The sequence below is a fragment of the Bos javanicus genome, chromosome 4, assembly GCF_032452875.1.
Source record: "Bos javanicus breed banteng chromosome 4, ARS-OSU_banteng_1.0, whole genome shotgun sequence".
In the NCBI taxonomy this organism is placed as follows: Eukaryota; Metazoa; Chordata; class Mammalia; order Artiodactyla; family Bovidae; genus Bos; species Bos javanicus.
Window position 1 is genome coordinate 25,763,611 of NC_083871.1, and position 23,709 is coordinate 25,787,319.

Sequence of the window (23,709 nt, forward strand, 5' to 3'; positions counted from 1 at the left end):
GTGTCTGTGGTGTGGGAAGGCCTGTCATAAGGTGACGTGCATGAGGAAGCTAACTATCTAGATATATTCAGGAAGAGTATTTCAGGCAAAGCCTTTGAGGCACGGCATGTTGGGAACAGCAAAAGAGAGAATTTAGTATATTACGTGTCATTCATAAGGATTATGGTTATAGTTCATAAAAGTAAAAAATCACTTTTGATGATGTATTACTCTGAACATAACTTGCGATCAGACTTTGCAGTCACGTTCTTCCTAAATTGAATACAGAATGCTGGCACAAATAGTTACTGACTTTGGAGTCATGCAGCCTAATTAGTTGTTTAACCTTGTTGAGGTTCAGTTTATTTTTCTGTTGTGTACAATTATTAGCAAAATACCTCATATCTGGATTCATAGAAGAAAGTAAAAATTAAATTAGGCCCCTGCCCCCAACAAATTCAGAAGACCTCTTAACAAATATCAATGACAGAACTTCAGTCAGTTTTGAAATGTTTGCTTAACATGGATGTATGTTTTAATGCTGCTCCCACCAACTCTGTTCTGACATTTTGAAACTCATGACTCAGCTCAAGGCAGGTTATGGGATGATGGTGCACAAAATATTGAAATTTGAATCATGACAGAAGCCATCTGGCCACGTCCCTATACTTGGTGGCAAACTCATTACAGATCTTTCTTCAGAGATTTTTACTGAAGCCCATACAGCCATTGGCCAATATATATATGCAAATCTAGCCATCATAAAAGTCTGGATCTGTTTTGTAGACTCTTCAACAGTCTGAAAAATGTGAGAGCTTTGAAAACTGCCTTGCTTTCTTAGTTGAGTGCTGGGAGTCACACAGGATTAGAACATGACTAAGTGTTCCTAAGCCCCTGCCAAGCTGTATAAGGTGAAATGGAAATGAGGTAAAAATGTAAGAGCAGCCATGGTGTACTGCGCTTTTTAAAAATTTCCAAAAGAATTATGTAATGAATTAAAGAGCTGGTAGGGCAGGTTTAGATTAGATCTCACCATGAACTTAATTTAGAGCCACCATCATTAAGAGATACAGCAAAAATTCCCTGTAGTGAAGCCTCTCAGTCGTGTCCGACTCTTAGCGACCCCATGGACTGCAGCCTACTAGGCTCTTCCATCCATGGGATTTTCCAGGCAAGAGTACTGAAGTGGGGTGCCATTGCCTTCTCTGAGCTATTTTAGACTAATAGCATTTTCTCAGAATGTGAATCGAGGTCTATGAGATGATAATAGTCAATATTGGGTTTTTTTTTAAAATAGTATCTCAAATCATTTCAGCATTACTAAAACTGGTTTTTGTCTATTAACTCATAGTTAAGTAAACAGTATGATTAATAATTTCCATTTTTCTTATTGGTTTAAAATAATCCCAGCCTTACTCAGTTATCACCTTATTTGTACTTAGTTTAGCAAACTTGGCTGTTTTTGCATATGCTACACTTCAATTAAAGTAAAAGAAAAAGTAAATAGTGGTTCCAAATGAGTGAAACTAGTTTATGTAAGTTGATTAACATTTTTTATTCTTTGTCAAATTGCCTAATTTTGAAAGGTGTCTTAGCAAGGGCTCAAGAAATATACCTTGAGATGTATTCTTTTGAAAAATCAATCCTTATTCTTTTCTTCATGAGATAGTCTAAGTGCTACTTTAAGAAAATGTTCTTTATGCTTTCAGAATGTGAATGGCTTATTGTATGACAGTCTCTCGTCTTTTCTCTCTCAGGAACTCTTCCCAGTTAACAGACAGAGTGTGGATCATTTCGCTAAATACTTCACTGACGCAGGTCTGAAGGAGCTTTCGGACTTCCTCCGAGTCCAGCAGTCCCTGGGCACCAGGAAGGAGCTGCAGAAGGAACTCCAGGAGCGTCTTTCTCAGGAATGCCCGATCAAGGAGGTGAGGACCATGGGCTCACTTCACTGCAAAACCACGGGCGAGGGGCATATCCTCGACTGTGCAGTACACACTTTACCGCCCTTAAAGGAGACTGCCCTTCGTTCATTGCTATGAACTTGAGGTCCTTTTCATACCATATAAATGGGCTCAATATCAAAAACATCCTCCAGGATGTTCAGAAAATAATGATTATTTCCATACAAATGACTTATTTACCAGGTCACTATGGTTGTCAAAATATTTCATCTGCCTAATAGATTCACTGTCCGCTGCTATCCACTAGCATTATACCTCAGTTTAAGGTGATTTTTCCCATTTTATTGCAGATTATATAATATGGTTAAGTATTAGCTTAATGTATGTAGACTTCGATTTTAAGACAAAAAAGGGGTGGTTTTGCATTCATGTCATGGATAAAGACCAGTTGGACCAGTGACTTGCTGGCTTCCACTGGCAATAACTGGGTATCTGCATAATGTAAATACTATATTTTTGTATAGCTATATAGTTCTTGTGGCTATGACTGTATTTTTTTTTTTAAGTCATACCTGAAGAAAACTTCCCATTTGAACTTTAAAAAAACTTTTATGTAATAATTCAAAAGTTGCATTAGAGTCCTTTCCTTTTGCCACTTACTCTCAGGTCCCAAACCCTCACCACCCTGCTTGCTTAGAGCCTTGCAAGGTACCATGTATGGTTTAAAATTTGAGATTTCAAGATGGTTTCTGGCCAGCAGGTGGAGGCGTTGGTCCTAAGTCTCATAGCATTAAGGCCAGCAATATATTCAGTAATCTTTATCCAAGCAAAAATCTTGAACATGATTTTCCGTGGTGAAAAAAAGCAAACTATAACGAACACTGTGATACTTTCAGGGATAGAGATGTCACATTTCTTTGCAGCTTTTCCCTGTCAGCTGGAGGACTGGGACTCCTCCGTTCCTTCTTTTCTCAAAAGCTGCTTTCCCCGCTGCAATCCAGGCTGTCAGGAAAGAAAACAGTATACTTTCATTTTGAAAAGGAAGGGAGAAAAGTAGTTGTACTGTTCACAAAGTGGTACATTAAGATGCGTTATGGTTTTTAATTACTTCTTAAGCCCTCCAGGTGGCGGTAGTGGTAAAGAATCCATCTGCCAAGGCAGGAGACTTAAGAGATGCAAGTTCAATCCCTGGGCCGGGAAGATCCCGTGGAGAAGGAAATGGCAACTCACTGCAGTATTCTTGCCTGTAGAATCCCCATGGACAGAGAAGCCTGGTGGGCTACAGTCCATGGGTTCACAAAGAGTCAGACACGACTGAGCGACTTAGCGTACATGCATGCACTGAAATCCTCAGCTCTACTTGGGATTTTATTTCAAAAGGAGAAAGATTTTTTTTTCAAACAAGTTTAATATAATACACTGTTAATATAATACACTGTTAGGCAGAATTTATTCTGTATGATCAGGTTTTTAGGATACATTAGCATATTTAAAAGTATTTCTGAAGGGAAAATAGCCTGCTGAGGGTTGCAACATTGATATATACCATCTAAAAGAAGTCTTTGTACTTTACAGTTTATTTACATGAGGCATGAGGATATTCAAAAGTGATAATTAAAGAATAAATTGTAGTTAGTGCCTCATACCAACCCAAGATATTTTTCATCAAGAGGTTTTAAGTTGAGGATTGGAAGTAGACATTCACAGCTCTGTTGCTTTCTTCAAACTCCAGAAAGTCAGACTGGCTTAAATAATCCTTGCCCTGCTGGACTCAACAGGGGTCCTGCCTGTAAAAGACTAACCCTGAGAAACCAAGATTCGCTGTTATTTTCTATTACCCAGCAGCTCCTGGCCAGAGCTAAGCCTATTAATTTGGGGACTAAAAATAAATCTGCTCTGAGAACAAATCATTGTGTTCTCCTCTGCCTTGGAACTTGAGAGCATATGCCAGGAAGGGAGGGACTGAGCAGCGTATCTGTCTGCCCCAAACCTTTTACTGACTAAGCACAGAGAGAGGGGAATCTCCCCACCTGCGTGTTCCTCTTTTGACTCCTTTCTTCGTGAAATGTAGGTGGTTCTCTATGTTAAAGAAGAAATGAAAAGGAATGATCTTCCAGAAACAGCAGTCATTGGACTTCTCTGGACCTGTATAATGAACGCTGTGGAATGGAACAAGAAGGAGGAGCTCGTGGCGGAGCAGGCCCTCAAACACCTGAAGGTACAGGGTCCCTGCAAGGCTGTCCAGGCTGCAGGCCAGCTGCAACTCTAACAGCGGGGCAGACGGGTTCTAATCATAATGCTCCCAGGTTCAGTCCAAACGTACATTTCCTAATGTTTTTCCTTTCAAATATGCCACCACCTAAAATGTTTGAGATGTAAGAGCTTTTGAAGTACCTGAGGGTAAGTTCTTATTAAAAACAACATCAGAAAATCCACAGAATAGTCATATATTCAGTATTAGTTAAAGAGGAATATAGTCTGTTAGTTTTCCTTCTACCTGACAAAAATTTTTAAGGAATATTTTGTTTAAGTAAGCTACAAGTTGACATTAGAATTTGAATAGTGAGTGGTGGAAGAAATCAACTGATTGTATAAATTGTATATTTTTGTACGGGGATATATATGTGTTTGCCTTTATCATCCTCTCCGTGTAAAACTATTAAGAAACGTAGAAAACTTAGAACCTGCCTTCAGAGTTTACACTTGAATTGGGAAGCGAGCACCTACATAGTATAAATTCGGTAGGATATAAATCAGATAACTCTTCAATATTTAGGAGAACAGAGCAGTGAGCATCCTATGCAGGCAAGGATCAAAGGAGGAGTTTGTGTTGAGCTCAGTAACTCTTAGAGAAAATAATAGCAAACATCAACATCTAGGGGCTTCCCTGATGGCTCAGATGGTAGAGAATCTGCCTGCAATGTGGGAGATCTGGATTTGATCCCTGGTTTGGGAATATCCTCTGGAGAAGGGAATGGCAACCCACTTCAGTATTGTTGCCTGGAGAATTCTGTGGACAGAGGAGCCTGGCGGGCTACAATCAGTGGGGTCACAAAGAGTCAGACAGGACCGAAACACACACACACACATCAAGAACGAGAAGCCAAGGTCGTTTAAGACAGAAGAGCAATATGAACAAAACCATAAAGATGTTTTGTGAGGGCATCTGGGAAGAGACCTCTACTCTTCCAGTGGCAGAGCCATACTCCAGGAGTGGAGGAATCACAGCAGGCCTGGGAACCTTCAGAACTTAGGATCTCTGTCTCATTTTCACAATATCCATTAGACAAACACAGTAGCATAGCAATTGTCTCTGACAGAGTCAGGAGTTCCTATTTGGTCTCTTTTAGCAGGTACAATGAGAGAAATCTGATATGATGCAGGGATAAAAAATTCATTTTGGTTGGACACAAAATTATAATAAAATAATCCTCAAAGTGGAAGTTTTCTAAGCAAATCTCCAGGCGGGTACAATGAGAGAAATCTGATATGGTGCAGGGATAAAAACTTCATTCTGGTTGGACACAATATTATAATAAGATAATCCGCAAAGTGGAAGCTTTCTAAGCAAATCTCCAGGTGACCGCTGTGGTTCAAGTGGCATCAGCCCTATCCCTCCCAACAAAAGTGAACGGTCTTCCTCCCCACTCCTCTTCCAGCAATACGCTCCACTCCTGGCTGTGTTCAGCTCCCAAGGCCAGTCAGAGCTGATCCTTCTGCAGAAGGTTCAGGAATACTGCTATGACAACATCCATTTCATGAAAGCCTTTCAGAAGATTGTGGTTCTCTTTTACAAAGGTATGTATCTGTGTTGTTCTGCCACTATGCTTCCGTGTTTTGTTGAAGCTCTTTTTGGGCCACAGCAAGGGGAAATAGATGGGGAAACAGTGGAAACAGTGTCAGACTTTATTTTTCTGGGCTCCAAAGTCACTGCAGATGGTGACTGCAGCCATGAAATTAAAAGACACTTACTCCTTGGAAGGAAAGTTATGACCAACCTAGATAGCATATGCAAAAGCAGAGACATTACTTTGCCAACAAAGGTTCGTCTAGTCAAGGCTATGGTTTTTCCTGTGGTCATGTATGGATGTGAGAGTTGGACTGTGAAGAAGGCTGAGCGCCGAAGAATTGACTGCAAGGAGATCCAACCAGTCCATTCTGAAGGAGATCAGCCCTGGGATTTCTTTGGAAGGAATGATGCTAAAGCTGAAACTCCAGTACTTTGGCCACCTCATGCAAAGAGTTGACTCATTGGAAAAGACTCTGATGCTGGGAGGGATTGACGGCAGGAAAGAAGGGGATGACAGAGGATGAGATGGCTGGATGGCATCACTGACTTGATGGACGTGAGTCTGGGTGAACTCCGGGAGTTGGTGTTGGACAGGGAGGCCTGGCGTGCTGCGATTCACGGGGTCGCAAAGAGTCGGACACAACTGAGCGACTGATCTGATCTGATCTGAAGGGGTGATGCAGAGGGGGACATGGGTTTCTGCTCATCTCTGAATTTTAGTGAGGCAGCCACATTATGTAGACAGAGAAGGTATTAATATGAACCCCATAGACGTCTATGGCCCCAGGTCCCGGTCTGATTAGGCCCCTGTGCACTTCTCATTGATGGAAATGGCTAGAAGACTGGTGATGAACTTATAATTTTGGGACGTGGGGAGGGAGGATGGTGAAAAAGACTGTAATTACTAAAAAGAAGGTCTGTGTTCGAATTGTAAGGATTAGTTCTAACAACAGTGATCACCAGAAGCATGTTCAAACCTTTCAGATACCATCAAGCTGGTTCTAAATTAGCTTTAAACTTTGTGTTTTAGTGATTTGGCTCAACCAGTCTCCTGTTTGCCCAGGAAATGACTATTTTTAGATTTTCACATTTACTGTCTGTTCATTGTGTTTATAAGGATTAGGTTGCCATGACAACTGGTACTGCCAGTTTATTAAAAAATGAATGCTCTAGGGTTTTAACTGATCTCAATGTCTATACCTATAGTATATTTTTAAAAAATGATCCTAGACTATTCTTTGGTATAGCTTTGTGTAGTTTTATGAGGGGGGGTGGGGCGGGAGCATTTAAACAATGATACATTTTGAACATGATGAAATATTTATTAGAATTACTGGTATCTTAAATGGCATAACACAGAAGAAAACTAAAGTATAAACTAATGGACCTCCCTGGTGGCTCAGACGGTAAAGAATCCACCTGCAGTGCAGGAAACCCGAGTTCAGTCCCTGGGTCTGGTAGATCCCATGGAGAAGGGAATGGCAACCCACTCCAGTTTTCTTGCCTGGAAAATTCCAGGGATAGAGGAGCCTGGCAGGCTACAGTCCATGACATCACAAAGAGTCAGACACAACCGAGTGACTAACAGACACGCACACAGCAAACACATAAATGAGTACCAGTCAAATGTTTCTTTGCTTTTTGATGCGTTCTTAAATTTGTCTGTTTTGAATGACAGTTTGGAATGTAAAAATTTTACATCATCGGTTGCTAGCTATTTGGGAAAAAATGCATGATAGCATTTCACAGAGTTTTAATTGGCTCTCCAGATTCTTCACATGCATTCATCTTGCCCACAAGTGTGTGGGTGATATTTTTGCTTTCTCAGCACTAAGGTATTCGGGCACAATTTTTTGTGTCAGTGGGAGACTGTGATGACTGCAGAGTCCCATTTGAAGTTCAGTAAAAGATGTTTTTGTTTTTTGGGGGAGGGGGGGCCAGGTCTGTCTTAGACTCGCTTGGATATGGTTGTGAGAGAGCAACATCCTAAAACTAGGGTTTACATGATACCCCAGGTCATGAGATAGCAATGTCTTAATGCTAGGCGACCCATCAGAACCAGACCTGCAGGTCCCATGGCAAACATACCTGTGGTGCCCAGTGCCCAAGACAAACTACTTATTAATCAGTAAAGGCATTTAGGTGGCATATTAACTATTAACGTCCTATTCTTCAGATTTCTCTTTTTAACTATTAATGAATATCAGCATCCTTCCCCATTATACTTTTTATAACAAACCACTAACAGCTAGCAAAACTGGCGGCTTTGAGTTATTTCCTATTCTTCAGCCCCAAACGCTAAGGAACAGTGGCCTGGCATTATAGCCAAGAAATGGGCACCAAGAAGTACAAAGAAGAGGCATTAGCTGTTCCTTAGGCAGTAGATTAACCAGGTGGTCAGCTTTTAAATAGATTGTTTCAGTTAGTACAGTCTGGTGAGCATGAGCAGGCCCAAGGGAACATGGGAAGATAAGTGTCAGCATCAGTTCTATTCTGGCCCAGCTGTTTTTGGAAATGAAGTCAGGAAACTTGCAAATAGAAACCTAAACTATATTTTACTGAAAAGTTAAAACTGAATATCATTTTCTAAGTAACTTCACAATTTTCCACAAAATTATACATATAGGCTGTTTTTCTGAATAAAATAATTGCATTTCTTTCTCTTGAGAACATGGAATCCCTGAGGAACGGTTGTTCTTTATGACTGTTAAGAGAGTTACTGTGTTTCCCTTCCTTTTTATAGTAGTTTTTACCTTTGCCTTATTTCATTCAGCAAACACTCGTGCACCAGTAGACAAATATTTCCTCTGTCTTTCTATGGATTTGGATGTTCTTGTCCTGTGTTTCATATGCCTAGGAAGACTTGAGGACTGTGTTTGTTAAAACACTCCTTTTCCAGTGCCTGTGTGCGTGTGAATCACCGGGGGAGCTTGTTAAAACAGATTCCCCAAGGATTCTGATTCAGTGGGTCCAGCCTTGGGCCCTCAGATTTCCCTTTTAACAAATTTCCAGGTGATGCTGTGACTGTTGGTCTCAGATCACTGATTGATCTAAAGGATGTTTATTGAATGCCAGAAGTGACAAATCCCATGAACTATAGTAACATGGTTAAGATTATGCTTAACCATTAATTCCATATACACATATACATTTTATAAATATCAAGTAGTGTTTTGTCTGCTTCTTTTATCTAGTGATGGGAAGCCCTTTACATTTTGCTTTAAAGCCAGTTTTCAAAAATGTAATGGAAATCATTTCTCCTTTCCCATTTTAGAAGTCGCTCAGTAGGTGTCCGACTCTTCGTGACCCCATGGACTGCAGCCTACCAGGCTCCTCCGTCCATGGGATTTTCCAGGCAAGAGTACTGGAGTGGGGTGCCACTGCCTTCTCCGAATATCTCTATTACATACACTCATCTTCCTGTATTGCTAGAACTTGAGGATAACAGAAACTGTGGGATATGACTCCCTATGTCCCCTCTGGAAACCTAATTGCTTAAAAGAATGCCATTATTAAAATTTTTATTTTTATATATTTTATAGAAAAAAAATAGTGGAATGAAAGTGAATAAACTTTGAGTAATGCTTTGCAGCAATGAAAGGAGAAAGTGGTGATTGGTCAGTTACTGAAGATTTACATTTTGTACTAGAATCTAGATTTTTATATTTCTAAGGCAGTAAGGAAAACAGTAAGTGCCTCACTACTTTTCTAATATTGCAGTATTCACTTTCTAAAATAAATTTCTTTCTTCCTAAAGCTAGGTACTGTATTCTCAGCATGTAGGTTTGGAAAAATATAAAACTACCGCCTCAAGTACTGTTAGTATCTCTATTATGGCTTTTATTGTTTGTGGATATATCGTAGGTTAAATTCTGTTCCTCACACACATTTTTCTAAAAGAAGTTTCTTATTCTAAGAGATTTTTGACCTTCTCACATATAGTCCCAGCTTTCTTAGGGTAAATTATATTTGACTCATGTCCCTATATGACACTGCTCATAAAAAGTACTGAATTTTATGTTTCAAGTGACATCGTTTTCAACTTAAATATTTAAATAACTGACATCACCTAACACTTTGCAGTTGTCATAACACTCTTAGGATATTGTCTCTTTGACCCTCGTGAAAACCCAAATTTTGAACTAAAATTCTACACATTGAGACATACTTAGTTTTTCTCATCAGGTTATTTATTATACATGTACTGAGTGCAAACTAGCTGTCAAGTCTTATGTTAAATGCTGGAAATGAGATGAACAAAATAGTCCCTGACTGCCTGGATTTCAGAGTATAGAAGAAAATCCAAAATTATAATCACAATGTGTCTGTGTATTCATTCACTCAGTCATGTCTGATTCTTTGCGACGCCATGGACTGTAGCCTGGCAGGCTCCACTGCCTGTGGTATTTTCTAGGCAAGAATACTGCAGTGGGTTGCCATTTTCCTCTCCTATAATCACCATATCAGTGGCAAAAATAAGGCTAGTACCAATAAATGATGATGAGAAGTGGAAGGATGACAGCAGAGGGGCCCCTAACTCAGAGCTGAAGCTAACTTGGTGAAGGAAAAGGGAAGGCTTTCAAGGGACCAGAGAATTTTCCCAGAGGTGATGAAGAAGTTGGCCACATAGAAGGGAGAGAAACGCACTGTAATATGAGGGGCCCTAGTACAACTGTGGAAAGTCTCCTTTCTTACTGTACTTTTACTGATTGTCTGTATTCCTAGTAGGTAGTTGGGGGAGATTCCAACACTTTGTCATCTCCATCTCCCAGTTATAACGAACTCTTCTCCCTACTTTTCCTTAGTGGAAAACACAAGTTCTCTCTCTCCTACATTTGTCAAGGAGCTCCTTCCATTTGTGATTAGATTTTTTCCTACACAAAAGTTAACTTTCTTTTTGATATTCACACTTTGCCTCAAAGTTGCCCTGTGTCATTGCTTCTGTCCCTTCTTTATCATTTATTTCCCTAGAAATTTGGTCTTGCAGCAGGTGTTTATTATTAAATTCTTCCACGAGCTCAGCTCTGCACAAAGTTGGTCTGATTTTTCAGTAGATGATATATCTGGTAAGTTTTACCTGTCATGTACAGTCCTTTTCACAAACACAGTCACCAACAAGGATTCTAGTACTTGCATGGTCTCTTTTGGCCTCTGTGGGGCAATCAAATGCAGGAGTGAGCTCTCAACCTTCATAAGGAAGACACGAGACAGAGTGTCACTAAGCTATACTCTGTCGCCTTTGCAACCTGTACATTGTATCATAACATGATTTATTATGTGAAAAGAAAAAATAGAATTTCCCTTTAATTCTATATTTTATTTTATAACGTTAACAGTAGTAGTTGTTCAGTTCAGTTCAGTCGCTCAGTAGTGTCTGACTCTTGGCAACCCCATGGAGTGCAGCACACCAGGCCTCCCTGTCTATCACCAACTCCTGGAGTTCACTCAAACTCATGTCCATCGAGTCGGTGATGCCATCCAGCCATCTCATCCTCTGTCATCCCCTTCTCCTCCTGCCCCCAATCCCTCCCAGCCTCAGGGTCTTTTCCAATGAACACCCAGGACTGGTCTCCTTTAGGATGGACTGGTTGGATCTCCTTGCAGTCCAAGGGACTCTCAAGAGTCTTCTCCAACACCACAGTTCAAAAGCATCAATTCTTTGGCGCTCAGCTTTCTTCACAGTCCAACTCTCACATCCATACATGACCACTGGAAAAACCATAGCCTCGACTAGATGGACCTTTGTTGGCAAAGTAATATCTCTGCTCTTAAATATGCTATCTAGGTTGGTCATAACTTTCCTTCCAAGGAGTAAGTGTCTTTTAATTTCATGGCTGCAATCACCATCTGCAGTGATTTTGGAGCCCAAAAAAATAAAGTCTGACACTGTTTCCACTGTTTCCCCATCTATTTCCCATGAAGTGATGGGACCAATTGCCATGATCTTCGTTTTCTGAATGTTGAGCTGTAAGCCAACATTTTCACTCTCTTTCACTTTCATCAAGAGGCTGTTTAGTTCCTCTTCACTTTCTGCCATAAGGGTGGTGTCATCTGCATATCTGAGGTTATTTGATATTTCTCCCGGCAATCTTGATTCCAGCTGTGCTTCTTCCAGCCCAGCATTTCTCATGATGTACTTTGCATATAAGTTAAATAAGCAGGGTGACAACATACAGCCTTGATGTACTCCTTTTCCTATTTGGAACCAGTCTGTTGTTCCATGTCCAGTTCTAACTGTTGCTTCCTGACCTGCATATAGGTTTCTCAAGAGGCAGGTCAGGTGGTCTGGTATTCCCATCTCTTTCAGAATTTTCCACACTTTATTGTGATCCACACAGTCAAAGGCTTTGGCATAGTCAATAAAGCAGAAATAGATGTTTTTCTGGAACTCTCTTCTTTTTTCCATGATCCAGCAGATGTTGGCAATTTGATCTCTGGTTCCTCTGCCTTTTCTAAAACCAGCTTGAACATCTGGAAGTTTATGGTTCACATATTGCTGAAGCCTGGCTTGGAGAATTTTGAGCGTGACTTTACTAGTGTATGAGATAAATGCAATTGTGCGGTAGTTTGAGCATTCTTTGGCATTGCCTTTCTTTGGGATTGGAATGAAAACTGACCTTTTCCAGTCCTGTGGCCACTGCTGAGTTTTCCAAATTTGCTGACATATTGAGTGCAGCACTTTCACAGCATCATCTTTCAGGATTTAAAATAGCTCAACTGGAATTCCATCCCCTCCACAAGCTTTGTTCGTAGTGATGCTTTCTAAGGCTCACTTGGCGTCACATTCCAGGATGTCTGGCTCTAGGTGAGTGATCATACCATCGTGATTATCTGGGTCGTGAAGATCATTTTTGTACAGTTCTTCTGTGTATTCTTGCCACCTGTTCTTAATATCTTCTGCTTCTGTTAGGTCTAACTCAATGAAACTAAGCCATGCCATGTGGGGCCACCCAAGACAGGAGGGTCATGGTGGAGAGGTCTGACAGAATGTGGTCCACTGGAGAAGGGAATGGCAAACCACTTCAGTATTCTTGCCTTGAGAACCCCATGAACAGTAGTTGTTAGTACATGCATATAGTTTGTAAACCAAAAAATATACATATGTTGGGAGTGTATGTGCTCAAAATTGTCTTGCTGATAGGAGAACATGATGAAAACAGTTTGGAAGTTAGTAGTATAAATCACAGGCATGTTAAAGATGTCATAAAAACAAATTCTATAAAAAGGACTTTTAAGATGCATGTTTGAGATAATTAGTGTTCCTGGAAATTTTCTGCAAAGCGTTCTTACCCAGTAACAAATCACTTCCTCGAGTTGTGAACCATCTTCTTCCTATGGCTATGAAAACTGGGCTTTGATGGCCAGAGCTAGGAAAGTTCTTTCATCATTGTGAGTGGAGAGTGCAGAGCTGGAAACATGAGAAACTCAAAGACTAGAAGCTAAGAGTAATTCCTTAGGACTCTTAATTATAATTTCTAAGTCTAGTCCTTATAAATGAATAAACCCAGATTTCTATCTTCCTTTGCAAAATGTAGTGTATTTAATGATCAAAATAAAAAATAAAACACACTTTCATATTTTCTAAAACCAATCATGTGCATTTTTAGTCAATTTAATCTCTTCAATTGAATCTGAGAGCCAGTTATTAATTTTAAAAAACAAGACTTTTGTTATGAAAAGATCAGTGATATTATGAATGAAAACAATATCAAATCATTTCTCTTGTTTTTATAAGTTAAAGGTATATTTTAACTACAAAAACATCGTTAGAATGATTTATCAGCATTTGCAATGGATTGGGTATATGCTTTCTATTTCATTTCACACTCCAAAACCCCAAAAGACAACCCATTACAACATTGGCAAAGTATGTAGGCTATTGTTTCCACATTCCCCTTTCTATTCTTAACATTAACTATTCTGAATTAATGATAACTTGAGAGTATCAAGGTATATTTGTGGAATTTAGAGTTTTAGGTAGTAGATATTTAATAGATACGGAGAAGGCAATGGCACCCCACTCCAGTACTCTTGCCTGGAAAATCCCATGGACAGAGGAGCCTGGTGGGCTGCAGTCCATGGGGTCGCAAAGAGTCGGACACGACTGAGCAACTTCACTTTCACTTGTCACTTTCCTGCATTGGAGAAGGAAATGGCAACCCACTCCAGTGTTCTTGCCTGGAGAATCCCAGGGACGGGGAGCCTGGTGGGCTGCCGTCTATAGGGTCGCACAGAGTTGGACACGACTGATGCGACTTAGCAGCACCAGCATTTAATAGATAATACTTTCTCTTAAAAGCCTGTAGGAAGTCTGTCTAACACGTCTTTCTCTCTGAATAGTGTATAAGGAAACTCATGTGATTTAGATATTGTGGGAAAATAAATTTAGGACAGCAATAGAATGATGTAGAACTTTGGATTCTGTGTATATTGGTCCCATGGTATACCCAGGAAGCTCATCTTTATATTTAATCATTAATATTATCATTATTCTATCTATAATATATATTTTTTCGTTTGCCCTTTTTTGCTCCTAAAGTAAATCCCCTTAAAAGACCAGTCATTTGAGGTCGCTGCTTAATCAAGATGTGTTTGAAACTGGCAGGACAAAGGGTATTCTGAAATGCTAGAATTGCTGATTCATTGGCAAAATAACCCAGTTTCCTCCCAGCAAATTAACACTCTAAGATTTCCAAGTCCCAGCCTCACCATCATCACTAAAGTACTGACGGTCCTATCTACTGCGCTTCCCCAGTGGCTCAGAAGTCAAGATCCCACCTGCCAATGCAGGAGACAAGGCTTCCATCCTTGGGTCAGGAAGGTCCCCTGGAGAAGGGAACGGCAACCCACTACAGAATTCTTGCCTGGGAAATCCCATGAACAGAAAAGCCTACAGTCTGTGGGGTCACATAAGAGTTCCACACCACTGAGCAACTAAACAACATCACCACCCGAACTGCCAACATACTCAGGACACTGTGCTGTGTGGAAACAAGCTTGGTTCTTGTCTTCTGATACGTTTCAATGTGCGTTTCTTTTATAACAGAATTTTAATATTTGAAGTGATTGCTTTCTATTAAACTGTAAGACATGAACTTGCTTTGAAACATGATATGTATGTAATACCTTTGAAATGTTTGATTTGAAATTGCAGCTGATGTGCTGAGTGAAGAAGCGATACTGAAGTGGTACAAAGAAGCACATGTTGCCAAAGGCAAAAGTGTTTTCCTTGACCAGATGAAGAAATTTGTGGAGTGGTTACAAAACGCAGAAGAAGGTATGATTGTATTTAACGGCCCTGGTGGCCATTTATCGGGTCCTTTCTCACTGTAATTCAAAATAGCTCCTCCCTCCACAGGTTTTTTTTTTTTTTTTTTTTTGGCTTTGTAAAACTGAAGTTCTGAGCCTTCATTTCTGAATCAAGGCAATGAAAATATCTGCATGATAAACAAAACAAAATCTCTTAAATTATCCCTGCTGCTGCTAAGTCGCATCAGTTGTGTCTGACTCTGTGCAACCCCACAGACAGCAGCACACCAGGCTCCCCCGTCCCTGGGATTCTCCAGGCAAGAACACTGGAGTGGGTTGCCTTCTCCAATGCATGAAATTATCCCTAGTGGAGGACAAAGAGGAAGAAATAATCAGATGTGAAAGGAAAAACATAATTACATTTATAGGATTGTATAAATTTTTTATAGTGCCTTTACTGGTTGACGTGCTTACGTGCTTAAAGTGGGAATACAAGTTGGAAGAGCAATAATGATGAGACTTAATCCAACTAGGCATGAGAAGTTGATGATCCAAGTAGTTATAGTCACCAGTAATATTTCTGAGTATGTTGCCTTTTTAGAAAGTCAATTTCATTTAAAAATCAAAAAGTTTGCTTTCTGCCCTGTCTATGAGTCTCTTAGTCAATGGACACCCAGGCAAAAATGTCTTTTTTTAGGGGACAGGGAGATAAGAGTAGAAACTATTTCCTGACCTCGTTTAACAGTCTCAGAAGAAAACGACCTGACTTGTCTCTCTCTTCTCTTGTAGAATCTGAATCTGAAGGTGAAGAGAATTAGGTGGCTCCAGAAGCACAATACCCAGGTCACCACACAACACTTTTATTGGGAATGCTGAGCCATTTGAGAAGAGAAACTTGGCTTCCGTTTTCACAAAGGAAAAAAAAAAAAATAGGATAGGCTTCCCTTTTGCCGAGGGGGAAATGGTTTTTTGTTTTGTTTTGTTTTTAAATGGAGCCCTGAGGCATCAGCGATTATACTTGGGACTCTACCTCTCACTCACTATTCGCTAACTTAAAGCCATTCAACAGGGAGTCCAGTAGGTATCTGAGGCGAAATACTCCACAGACTCCCCTTTTTTTAGCTGTATTTTTCAGGTACTATGTGGTGAACGCCCACTGGTGTCTATTACAGGGCCACTTTGGTAGTTGTGTATCTGCTCGTGTATGTGATTTGACAAACCAGTTTTTTAAAATAAATGGCTTTTTAAAAATCTGGGCTTATATTTTCAACGCTTTTATTTCTTTACTGTCCTGACTTCTGTACAGATGACATTTCAGTGTCAGGCTTTCTTTCCCATCCAAAATGCTGAATGGTTCTTGTCGATCAAAGCACTTCTACTCCTTGTATCACTGGTGAATATATTTCACTTACCTTTGTAGCGTAATAGAAATCCACCCAAAAGTATAGGCACACTAGCACCAATGCCATGAATTGATAATAATAATATTATCTGCGTGTGAGGATGTCATTTTCATTATGCAGGAAATAAAAAGGACAAGAATAATTAGAAGTCATAGGATAAAGAGCTTTACAGCCCCTTGAAGTGACTAGCATACCCCAGGGGGCGCTTATATATTCTTTCCTAAGATTGTTCTCCTGGAAAATGCTCCTCTTTCATTCTGGTTTTTCCTTTCAGTCTGCATCTTATTTCTTCCAGTCCATTAGTTCATGGCAAGCCTCCATCTGCCCCTCCTTCTGCCTATCTAAAAATGAGAATTATGAAGTTAAATGGTATTCACATCATAGAGTGCATATTCAATGTGTTTATTTGAAATGAAAAAAAATGAATAATTTTTATTGAAAGCAAACTTGGCAAACTAATTTGACAAGTCCTGATTGCCAATTAGTATACATGGCAGGCACACTCTGCAAGTTAAATCTTCATCTCTGATGTTTTGACAGATTCAGATAAAGATTAAAATATTGAAAATTACATTCAATTTGTAATAACAATTTCATATGTCAACTTTTATGTATTTTAGATTTAAGTTTAAATCAGCATGTTCCCTGTCATTTTACGGATCTTGAGTAAGATGTGTGAAGAAGATATTTGACTTTGCCCCACTGTTTCCAAAGTATCCACACTGAGACCTACTGTCCTAGGTCTTAGTGACCAAGTTAGTGACCAAGATGGAGCTAAAAGTCCCGTTACTGAGTTCCACACCTGTGCCCTTTTGTCCCTATTTTCTGCTGTCAAATTATAATAAAATGTATGTTTCTACAGTTCAATCAGAAGGTTTTTCAAGAAGCTTCAGTAGCACTTCTACTGAGCAAACATCTGGGAAGTCAGTTTTCTACCATATAAACTACTTAATGTTTTCTAACACATAATATTTTTTCCAAACAGAGCTTAAGATAGTGATTTTCAGGTAAGTAATCATGGGTGAGGGGCTCCCTGGGTGGCTCAGCAGTAAAGAAGCTGACTGCAATGCTGGCGATGCCAGAGATGGTTCAATCCCTGGGTCAGGAAGATCCCCTGGAGAAGAAAAATGGCAACCCACTCCAGTATTCTTGCCTGAAAAATCCTGTGGACAGAAACATGATGGGCTACAGTCCATGGGTTCGAAGAGTCAGACACGACTGAGGTGACTGAGCAGGTATGCACAGTCATGGGGGAGAAGAAGGATACCTATCAGCAAAAACTTACAGAAGCCTCAAACCAAAGCCCTTTCTTTCTCTGAAAGACAAGTGTCTCTTTTACTTTTTAAAAATAAAACTTGTCCTAATTATACAACTAATTGCATTAGTTATCTATTGCTACACAGCAGATTATCCCCACATTTAGCAACTTTAAACAACAGACGATTATCCTATCAGTTTCTGTGATTTGGATCCATGAGCAGCTCAGCAGGGTGGCCTCCAGCTTGACCTGTCCTGAGGTTGCAGTCAAGCTGTTGGTGGGGCATGCAGTCCTCTGAGGCAGCATTGCTTCCAAGCTGACGGTGGTTTTAAGATCAGGCCACTCAAGATGGCTGCTCTCTTGCTCTGTCCACATCAGCAGTCCCCAACCACTTTGGAACCAGAGACCAGTTTCCTGGAAGACAATTTTTCCACGGATAGGGGGGCAGGGGCGGGGCTTCAGAATAATTCAAGTGCGTTACATTTATTGAGCTCATTGAGCAGGAAGCAGAGCTCAGGCAGTAACTGTGAAGACAAAGCTTCTGTTGCTTGTTGGCCTCTCACCTCCTACTGTGTGGCCAGGTCTAGGCTGGGGAAAAGAAAGTGTTAGTGGCTCAGTCGTGTCCCACTCTTGGCAACCCCGTGGACTGTAGCCTGCCAGGTTCCTCTGTGCATGGGATTCTCCAGGCAAGAGTACTGGAGTGGGTTGCCAGGCCCTCCTTCAGGAGATCTTCCCAACCCAGGGATCAAACCTGGGCCCCAGATTCTTTACGTCTGAGCCACCACCAGGGAACCCCTGCTCAATAAGTCCCAGCCTCCTCTACACCCTCATCACATGACTGACCTTCTGTCTTAGTCATAGAGTCTAATCTGTAAATGCCTCCTTGCGCCAGGCCCCAGGTGCTGATTGTTCTAATCATTAGAGCAGACCCCTCTACTCAGTTTAAAAGGAGCGGGCTTTCTGCTGGTTCTCCTGGTAACTGATGAGCACACCTGATGTCAGTTCCCTTGTAACTGGTAACCTCCCTTTGCCCCTGCTACCAAAGACTGCACGTCTTGCCCTGGTGTCTTTGCTGCTGTCTATCGACTTGATGGGGTGTTGCTCCAGGATCCTGCTTCAGATAAATAAGCTCCCCCATCCATTAAAACATTAATGTCCCTGTTGCTGCCTTAGAGCTCTTTCTTCAGTCTTGAGGCTGGGTGAGTGTGGGGCCTGTGGGGTGCGGCCCCAAAGCAAGGATTGGTGGACCTCAGTTCCTTGGTGACGTTTCGCTATAGACGCGTGTCCCTTACCACAGGTCCTCTACTTAGGTTGCCTGAGAGTCTTCATGGCATAACCCCTGGCTTTCCCCAGAATGAGTGGTGTGAGAAAGGCAGCCCTGGAAGGGCTAAGTATTTGAAGTGACCTACCGTACTGTCAGGTTCTACTGGTGGCACAGACCAACTCAGGTACAGTGCGGAAGGGGGCTACATGAGGTGTGACTTCCAGACAGCGGGGAGACGCGAGGGCTCTCTTGGAGGCTGGTGACCACAGTAGTGTCAATCTCTATTAATTAGTCTTACTATTAGTCTCTATTAATACATACTAAAATCGTTTCTAGTTAGATGAAAACTGTATGTTAGAGTTTTTAATCTGAATAGATTAAAACTAATGTTAATGAAAGCACTAAGAGACAATGTAGGAAATATCTTTTATATTTTTTTATCTGGCTGCATTGGGTCTTCATTGGGGCCTGCGGGACCTTTCATCGTGGCGAGCAGGCTCCAGAGCACAGGCTCGGTAGTTGTAGTGCAGTGGGGGGCAAGTTGCCCCATGGCTTGTTGGGAACTTAGTTTTTACGTTTTTTAAATGTTTTTATATTTTTTACAAATATGGCTTTGTTAATTCTTTAAAAAGTTAAGTCTATTCTGTACCATTTTTATCCTGCTCTTTATTAAGTAGTGTTTGATACCATTTTGCCACGTCAATAACTATCCTTCAAGTATATGATTTTAAAATATGTATAATTATCCTTGGTATGGATGGAGCATAATATAATACTCTTTATGTTCAATGTAAGTTCAATTACTACTCTTTATGTTCAAAGTGTCTTTAAATGTTTTGCTTTTAAAAATAACCGTTTAAAATATTCTGACATAAGGTTTTGTTCATCTATGGTTATTCAGAAAAAAATAGAAATGGAATTTGGGTCAAGGGATTTGAATAATTTTAACACAAGGGAGTCTTACTTTTGAATTTGCATTTCTAAAAAATCTTTATTTGGCTGCACCAGGTCTTTTTGTAGCACACAGAATCTTTATTTGCAGCATGTGGGATCTAGTTCTGTCACCAGGGGTTGAACCTGGGCCCCCTGCATTGGCAGTATGGAGAATATCTTATTAAGCCAAGAAAAGCAGCTTCTGGAAATACATCAGGTCCGACATGACTACAGGCAATTATTTCTTTACACTAATTTCTTCTGAAAAATTACTAACTTCAAGGTTCCTTGTGATAGATGTCTTGACACCTCCATGGGATTAAAATATTTCTTCCAGGAAAAACAACTTTTTAGAGCTAATCTTTGCATCCTTAGAACACCTTGTTTTGTGTGTGTGTTTCAACCGTGTATTTACCTTTAAGAAAGGAAAATGGAATCTGTGGACTGAATAGAAGCTAAGCACACCTGTGTGAGCAGGGCTCCAGTGAAGACCATGCACATGAGCACAGTCCTAGAGGACGCGCCCTCCCAGCCTCCACCGCTCCCTCCTGTAGGTAGATCGTCATCCTGAGTTCTGACAGCGTAGGTTCATTTCCCTTGTGTTTGAAGTGACTGCATATAGGATCAGTTCACTTAGGCCTTCTTTTGTTCAGCTTTACCTAGTTTCGTCGTCAGTTTCTATGTTGAGTTCTTTTCTGGTATGTGATTAAGTGGACCCTGTCAATCTACAGACAGTAATACCCAGCTCTTTCAGCAAAAACATAGGAAACATGAGGACACTTTTTTTACTGAGCCAAAATGTTGCCCTGTTTTCTTTTAACACAGAAAAGAATTCCTAGGCACATTTCTGCTCGTCAGAGATCATTTTGGAAATCGCATGTATTTCCTTAGAGTAGTCATTACCAAAAAAAAAAAAAAAAACTACGCCTGCCTTCTCTGAAGGACTAGTTGCATTTTATATGGGCAGGATAGATGTTTTAATGACATCGTAGATTCCTGTGACCAGGAATTGGGTGTTCTTGTACCCATATTTTGGCTTTTCCTTCTGTGTAAATAGAGGAATAGAGAAATGAATTTGGAATTGGTTGGTTTGAGCTTAGAGGACCATTCTGTCATTAATTAGTTGATTAACTTAAATAGTAAGTCACTTGTTCCGTTGTTAAGTCATGTCCAACTCTTTGTGACCCCATGAACTGCAACATGCCAGGCTTCCCTGTCCTTCACTATCTCCCCGAGTTTGCTCAACTCTTGGTATTTACTCTGCTTAATTGTAAAATAAAGGCTTGTACGAGATCAGTCCTTAAACTGGGCCCTCACAGTTCACAACATCCAAAGTGAAAAGTAAGACTGTTTTCATCAGATGCTCAGATTCTTATGTCTGTGACCTGAGAAAGGTAAATATAATTAGGCTAGACTGTGGGTTCTTAAATCTCAGCATGCATCAGGGGCACCCAAATGACTGAAAATTGATTGCTGATCTCACCTCCCTGCTCAGTAGGTGTGGCGCAAGGTCTGAGGACAACTTCTCAGTGATCCTTGAAACACCTGACACCAGTCAGGACCACACTGACAGCCACAGAGCCAGATGGTTACCAAAGTCCACTCCTGTGCAGCCATCTGCAGTCCGCTAGATCTTCAGTAAAGGAGGTGGGTTGTACTTTGCTTACCTCTGTATTGCCATTCAGCATAGCTTGGCAGGAAGTTGGTGTTTGAAAAATGTTTGAATGAATAAATGAACAAATGTGCATTAAGAATTCCTTTTTAAAGGGTTGATCATAAATTCATCCTAATGTGTTCCTATATCTTCTTTGAAAAGTTCAGCTTTGGGACCATAGTCTGACTGCTCCTTAGTAAGAATTTGAATTAATGAGCTAGACAGAAATCCATGACTATTGATTGCGGCATTCTATTGAAGCAAAGCCAGTAAAACTATTGAAGCAGAGCCAGTAAAATGTGGGGCCATAATTTACAAAATGATCTGACCCTGTCTTTTTTTTTTTTTTTTCCAAAAGTAGCAAAAATACTTTCTCATGAGGATTGTCTAACCAGGCTCTATCTGTACCAGTACATTGTGGATATTGACCAACTGTGAACCCCTCAGCCTGCCCTCTCTGACCTAGAATGGGTCTAAGAGAGGGAAGCTCTAACTGGACTTGATTACTGGTTTTCAAACTTTATCTGAAAACCATCTGGATCACATGGCAGAGTGAGTGAGAGTCGCTCAAAATCTCATGGAGGCCTTGTTAATTATGGGTTGTAAACAACAGCTCCAGAGTCTCTGACGCAGTACACCTGGGGTAAGACCTGAGGATTTGCATTTTCTAACAAGTTCCCAGGTCATGCTGTTCCTGCTGAACCCGTGACCACATGTTGAGAACCACTGGGCTAGCTAATCTGTAAACCCTTAGGAATAGGCATGTTGAAGCAACCCAACCTCACAGAATGGGACTTTAATTTAGACTAACTCAAAAGCTACTGAATTTGTATCATTTCTTCCCTAGCTCTCTCAAGCTCCTGTCTTCCCTGAATCCTTAAGTATTCTTAAGAAGTATGAGAAAGTTTGAAAAATCTAAATTCAGACAGTCTTGACTTCTTGCAATACAAAAACGCCTTTGAGGAAATGCTGGAATCTTTCTTAGCATTCTCTTTCCTCTTGAACAGGAAAGCCCAGTGGTTTTCTGAGTGTAGACTTCAGACCAGCAGCAGCAGTATCATCTGGGAGGGAGGCAGAAATGGAAAATTTCAGGATCCACTCCAGAAACTCTATAGGTCAACCCAGTGATCTATTTTAACCAGCCCTTTTGGTGACTCTGATCCACCGTTAGGTTTAAAAAACCACTGGCCTAACTTAAAATCGGGTACCAGATTATCTTGAAACACATCTATAAAAGACATGAAGGTAGCAGGACAATTAGAATTTCAGGTTTTGGCACAGGTAAGGGGTTAGTGAGACAATAGAGGTCACTATTTTTGAAGGCTGGATCAGAGACTGGAAAATATCTTTGGGGGCAGGATGACCCACTATGCTTCGGGTAAGTGGGTTTTGTTTTTGGTTTTTGTTTTTTTCTTCTTTCCTGATTTAAGAAAATAGAGGATGTCAATGCCCTGTAACTACATAACTCAGACCAAGCTATGGAAGTGGCTGCTGTCCCGTATGAACTCATTTCCCAGGTGCATGGGAACAAACACCTTCTGAAAAGTTATAGTTCTTCTAGAAACTAGTTTTCCCTCAATTTCTTATGTTCTTATTGAGCAATGAAATGAAAATGTATTTTCAGATTTTTTTTCTTCATCATATCTTACCATCAATAAGCATAGAAATAAGTTTAGTAGTAAAGAGCAGCAGCTCTTCTAAATAAAATAGAACTGGAAGATGAGTATTCTTGAAATAATCTCCTGATAATAGGAATATAGGGGCAACAGAAGAGGGAAAGATGAATGTTATGTGTACATGCATATAGGAGTCTAGATAGGAGGATTACATTTAGGCTAACTGGCTTGTAAACAAAGATTTTAAAATTCTAATGTCATTAGCAAATGAAATATCTGATCATTTCTCTTTTTTTCACCAAAGCTTAAAGCTTTTCCATGGATTTTAGAAAAGGGGTTTACTTTGCCCAGTACAGGCTCTAGTCTTCTGTTCACGTCAAAGCATGTTTCACATCATAGTCATTACTAAATGACTTCTGAAATATTATGAACTGCAGCAATGGCCCGTGAACTATTTACAAATGTGTTTTAAATTTTCCAGATATTTGAGTTTTTCTAATATGGTTTGCTACTTTCTAGTTTAATTTCACTGTGATCAGAGAACTCGTACACTATGATTTCACAGCTTTAAGTTGATTGAAACTTGTTTTAGAGTCCAGTGTTTGGTCTGTCTTCATGAAAGTGCCATATATTCTTGACAATAGCGTGTGATCTGCAGG

At 40.3% G+C, this 23,709-nt stretch overlaps 1 protein-coding gene across 2 annotated transcripts in view; it reads left to right on the forward strand.

Annotated features, from left to right (window-relative positions):
- BZW2 (basic leucine zipper and W2 domains 2) overlaps nucleotides 1-16,173 on the forward strand; it is a 62,371-nt gene extending 46,198 nt beyond the window's left edge. For both annotated transcript variants that reach the window (XM_061413619.1, XM_061413620.1), the window contains exons 8-12: nucleotides 1,737-1,907; nucleotides 3,955-4,101; nucleotides 5,543-5,681; nucleotides 14,828-14,950; nucleotides 15,712-16,173. In XM_061413619.1, coding sequence (XP_061269603.1) covers nucleotides 1,737-1,907; nucleotides 3,955-4,101; nucleotides 5,543-5,681; nucleotides 14,828-14,950; nucleotides 15,712-15,740 — 609 coding nt within the window. In that variant the 3' untranslated portion in view covers nucleotides 15,741-16,173. The remainder of the gene's footprint in view (nucleotides 1-1,736; nucleotides 1,908-3,954; nucleotides 4,102-5,542; nucleotides 5,682-14,827; nucleotides 14,951-15,711) is intronic.
- Nucleotides 16,174-23,709: the final 7,536 nt, after the last annotated feature.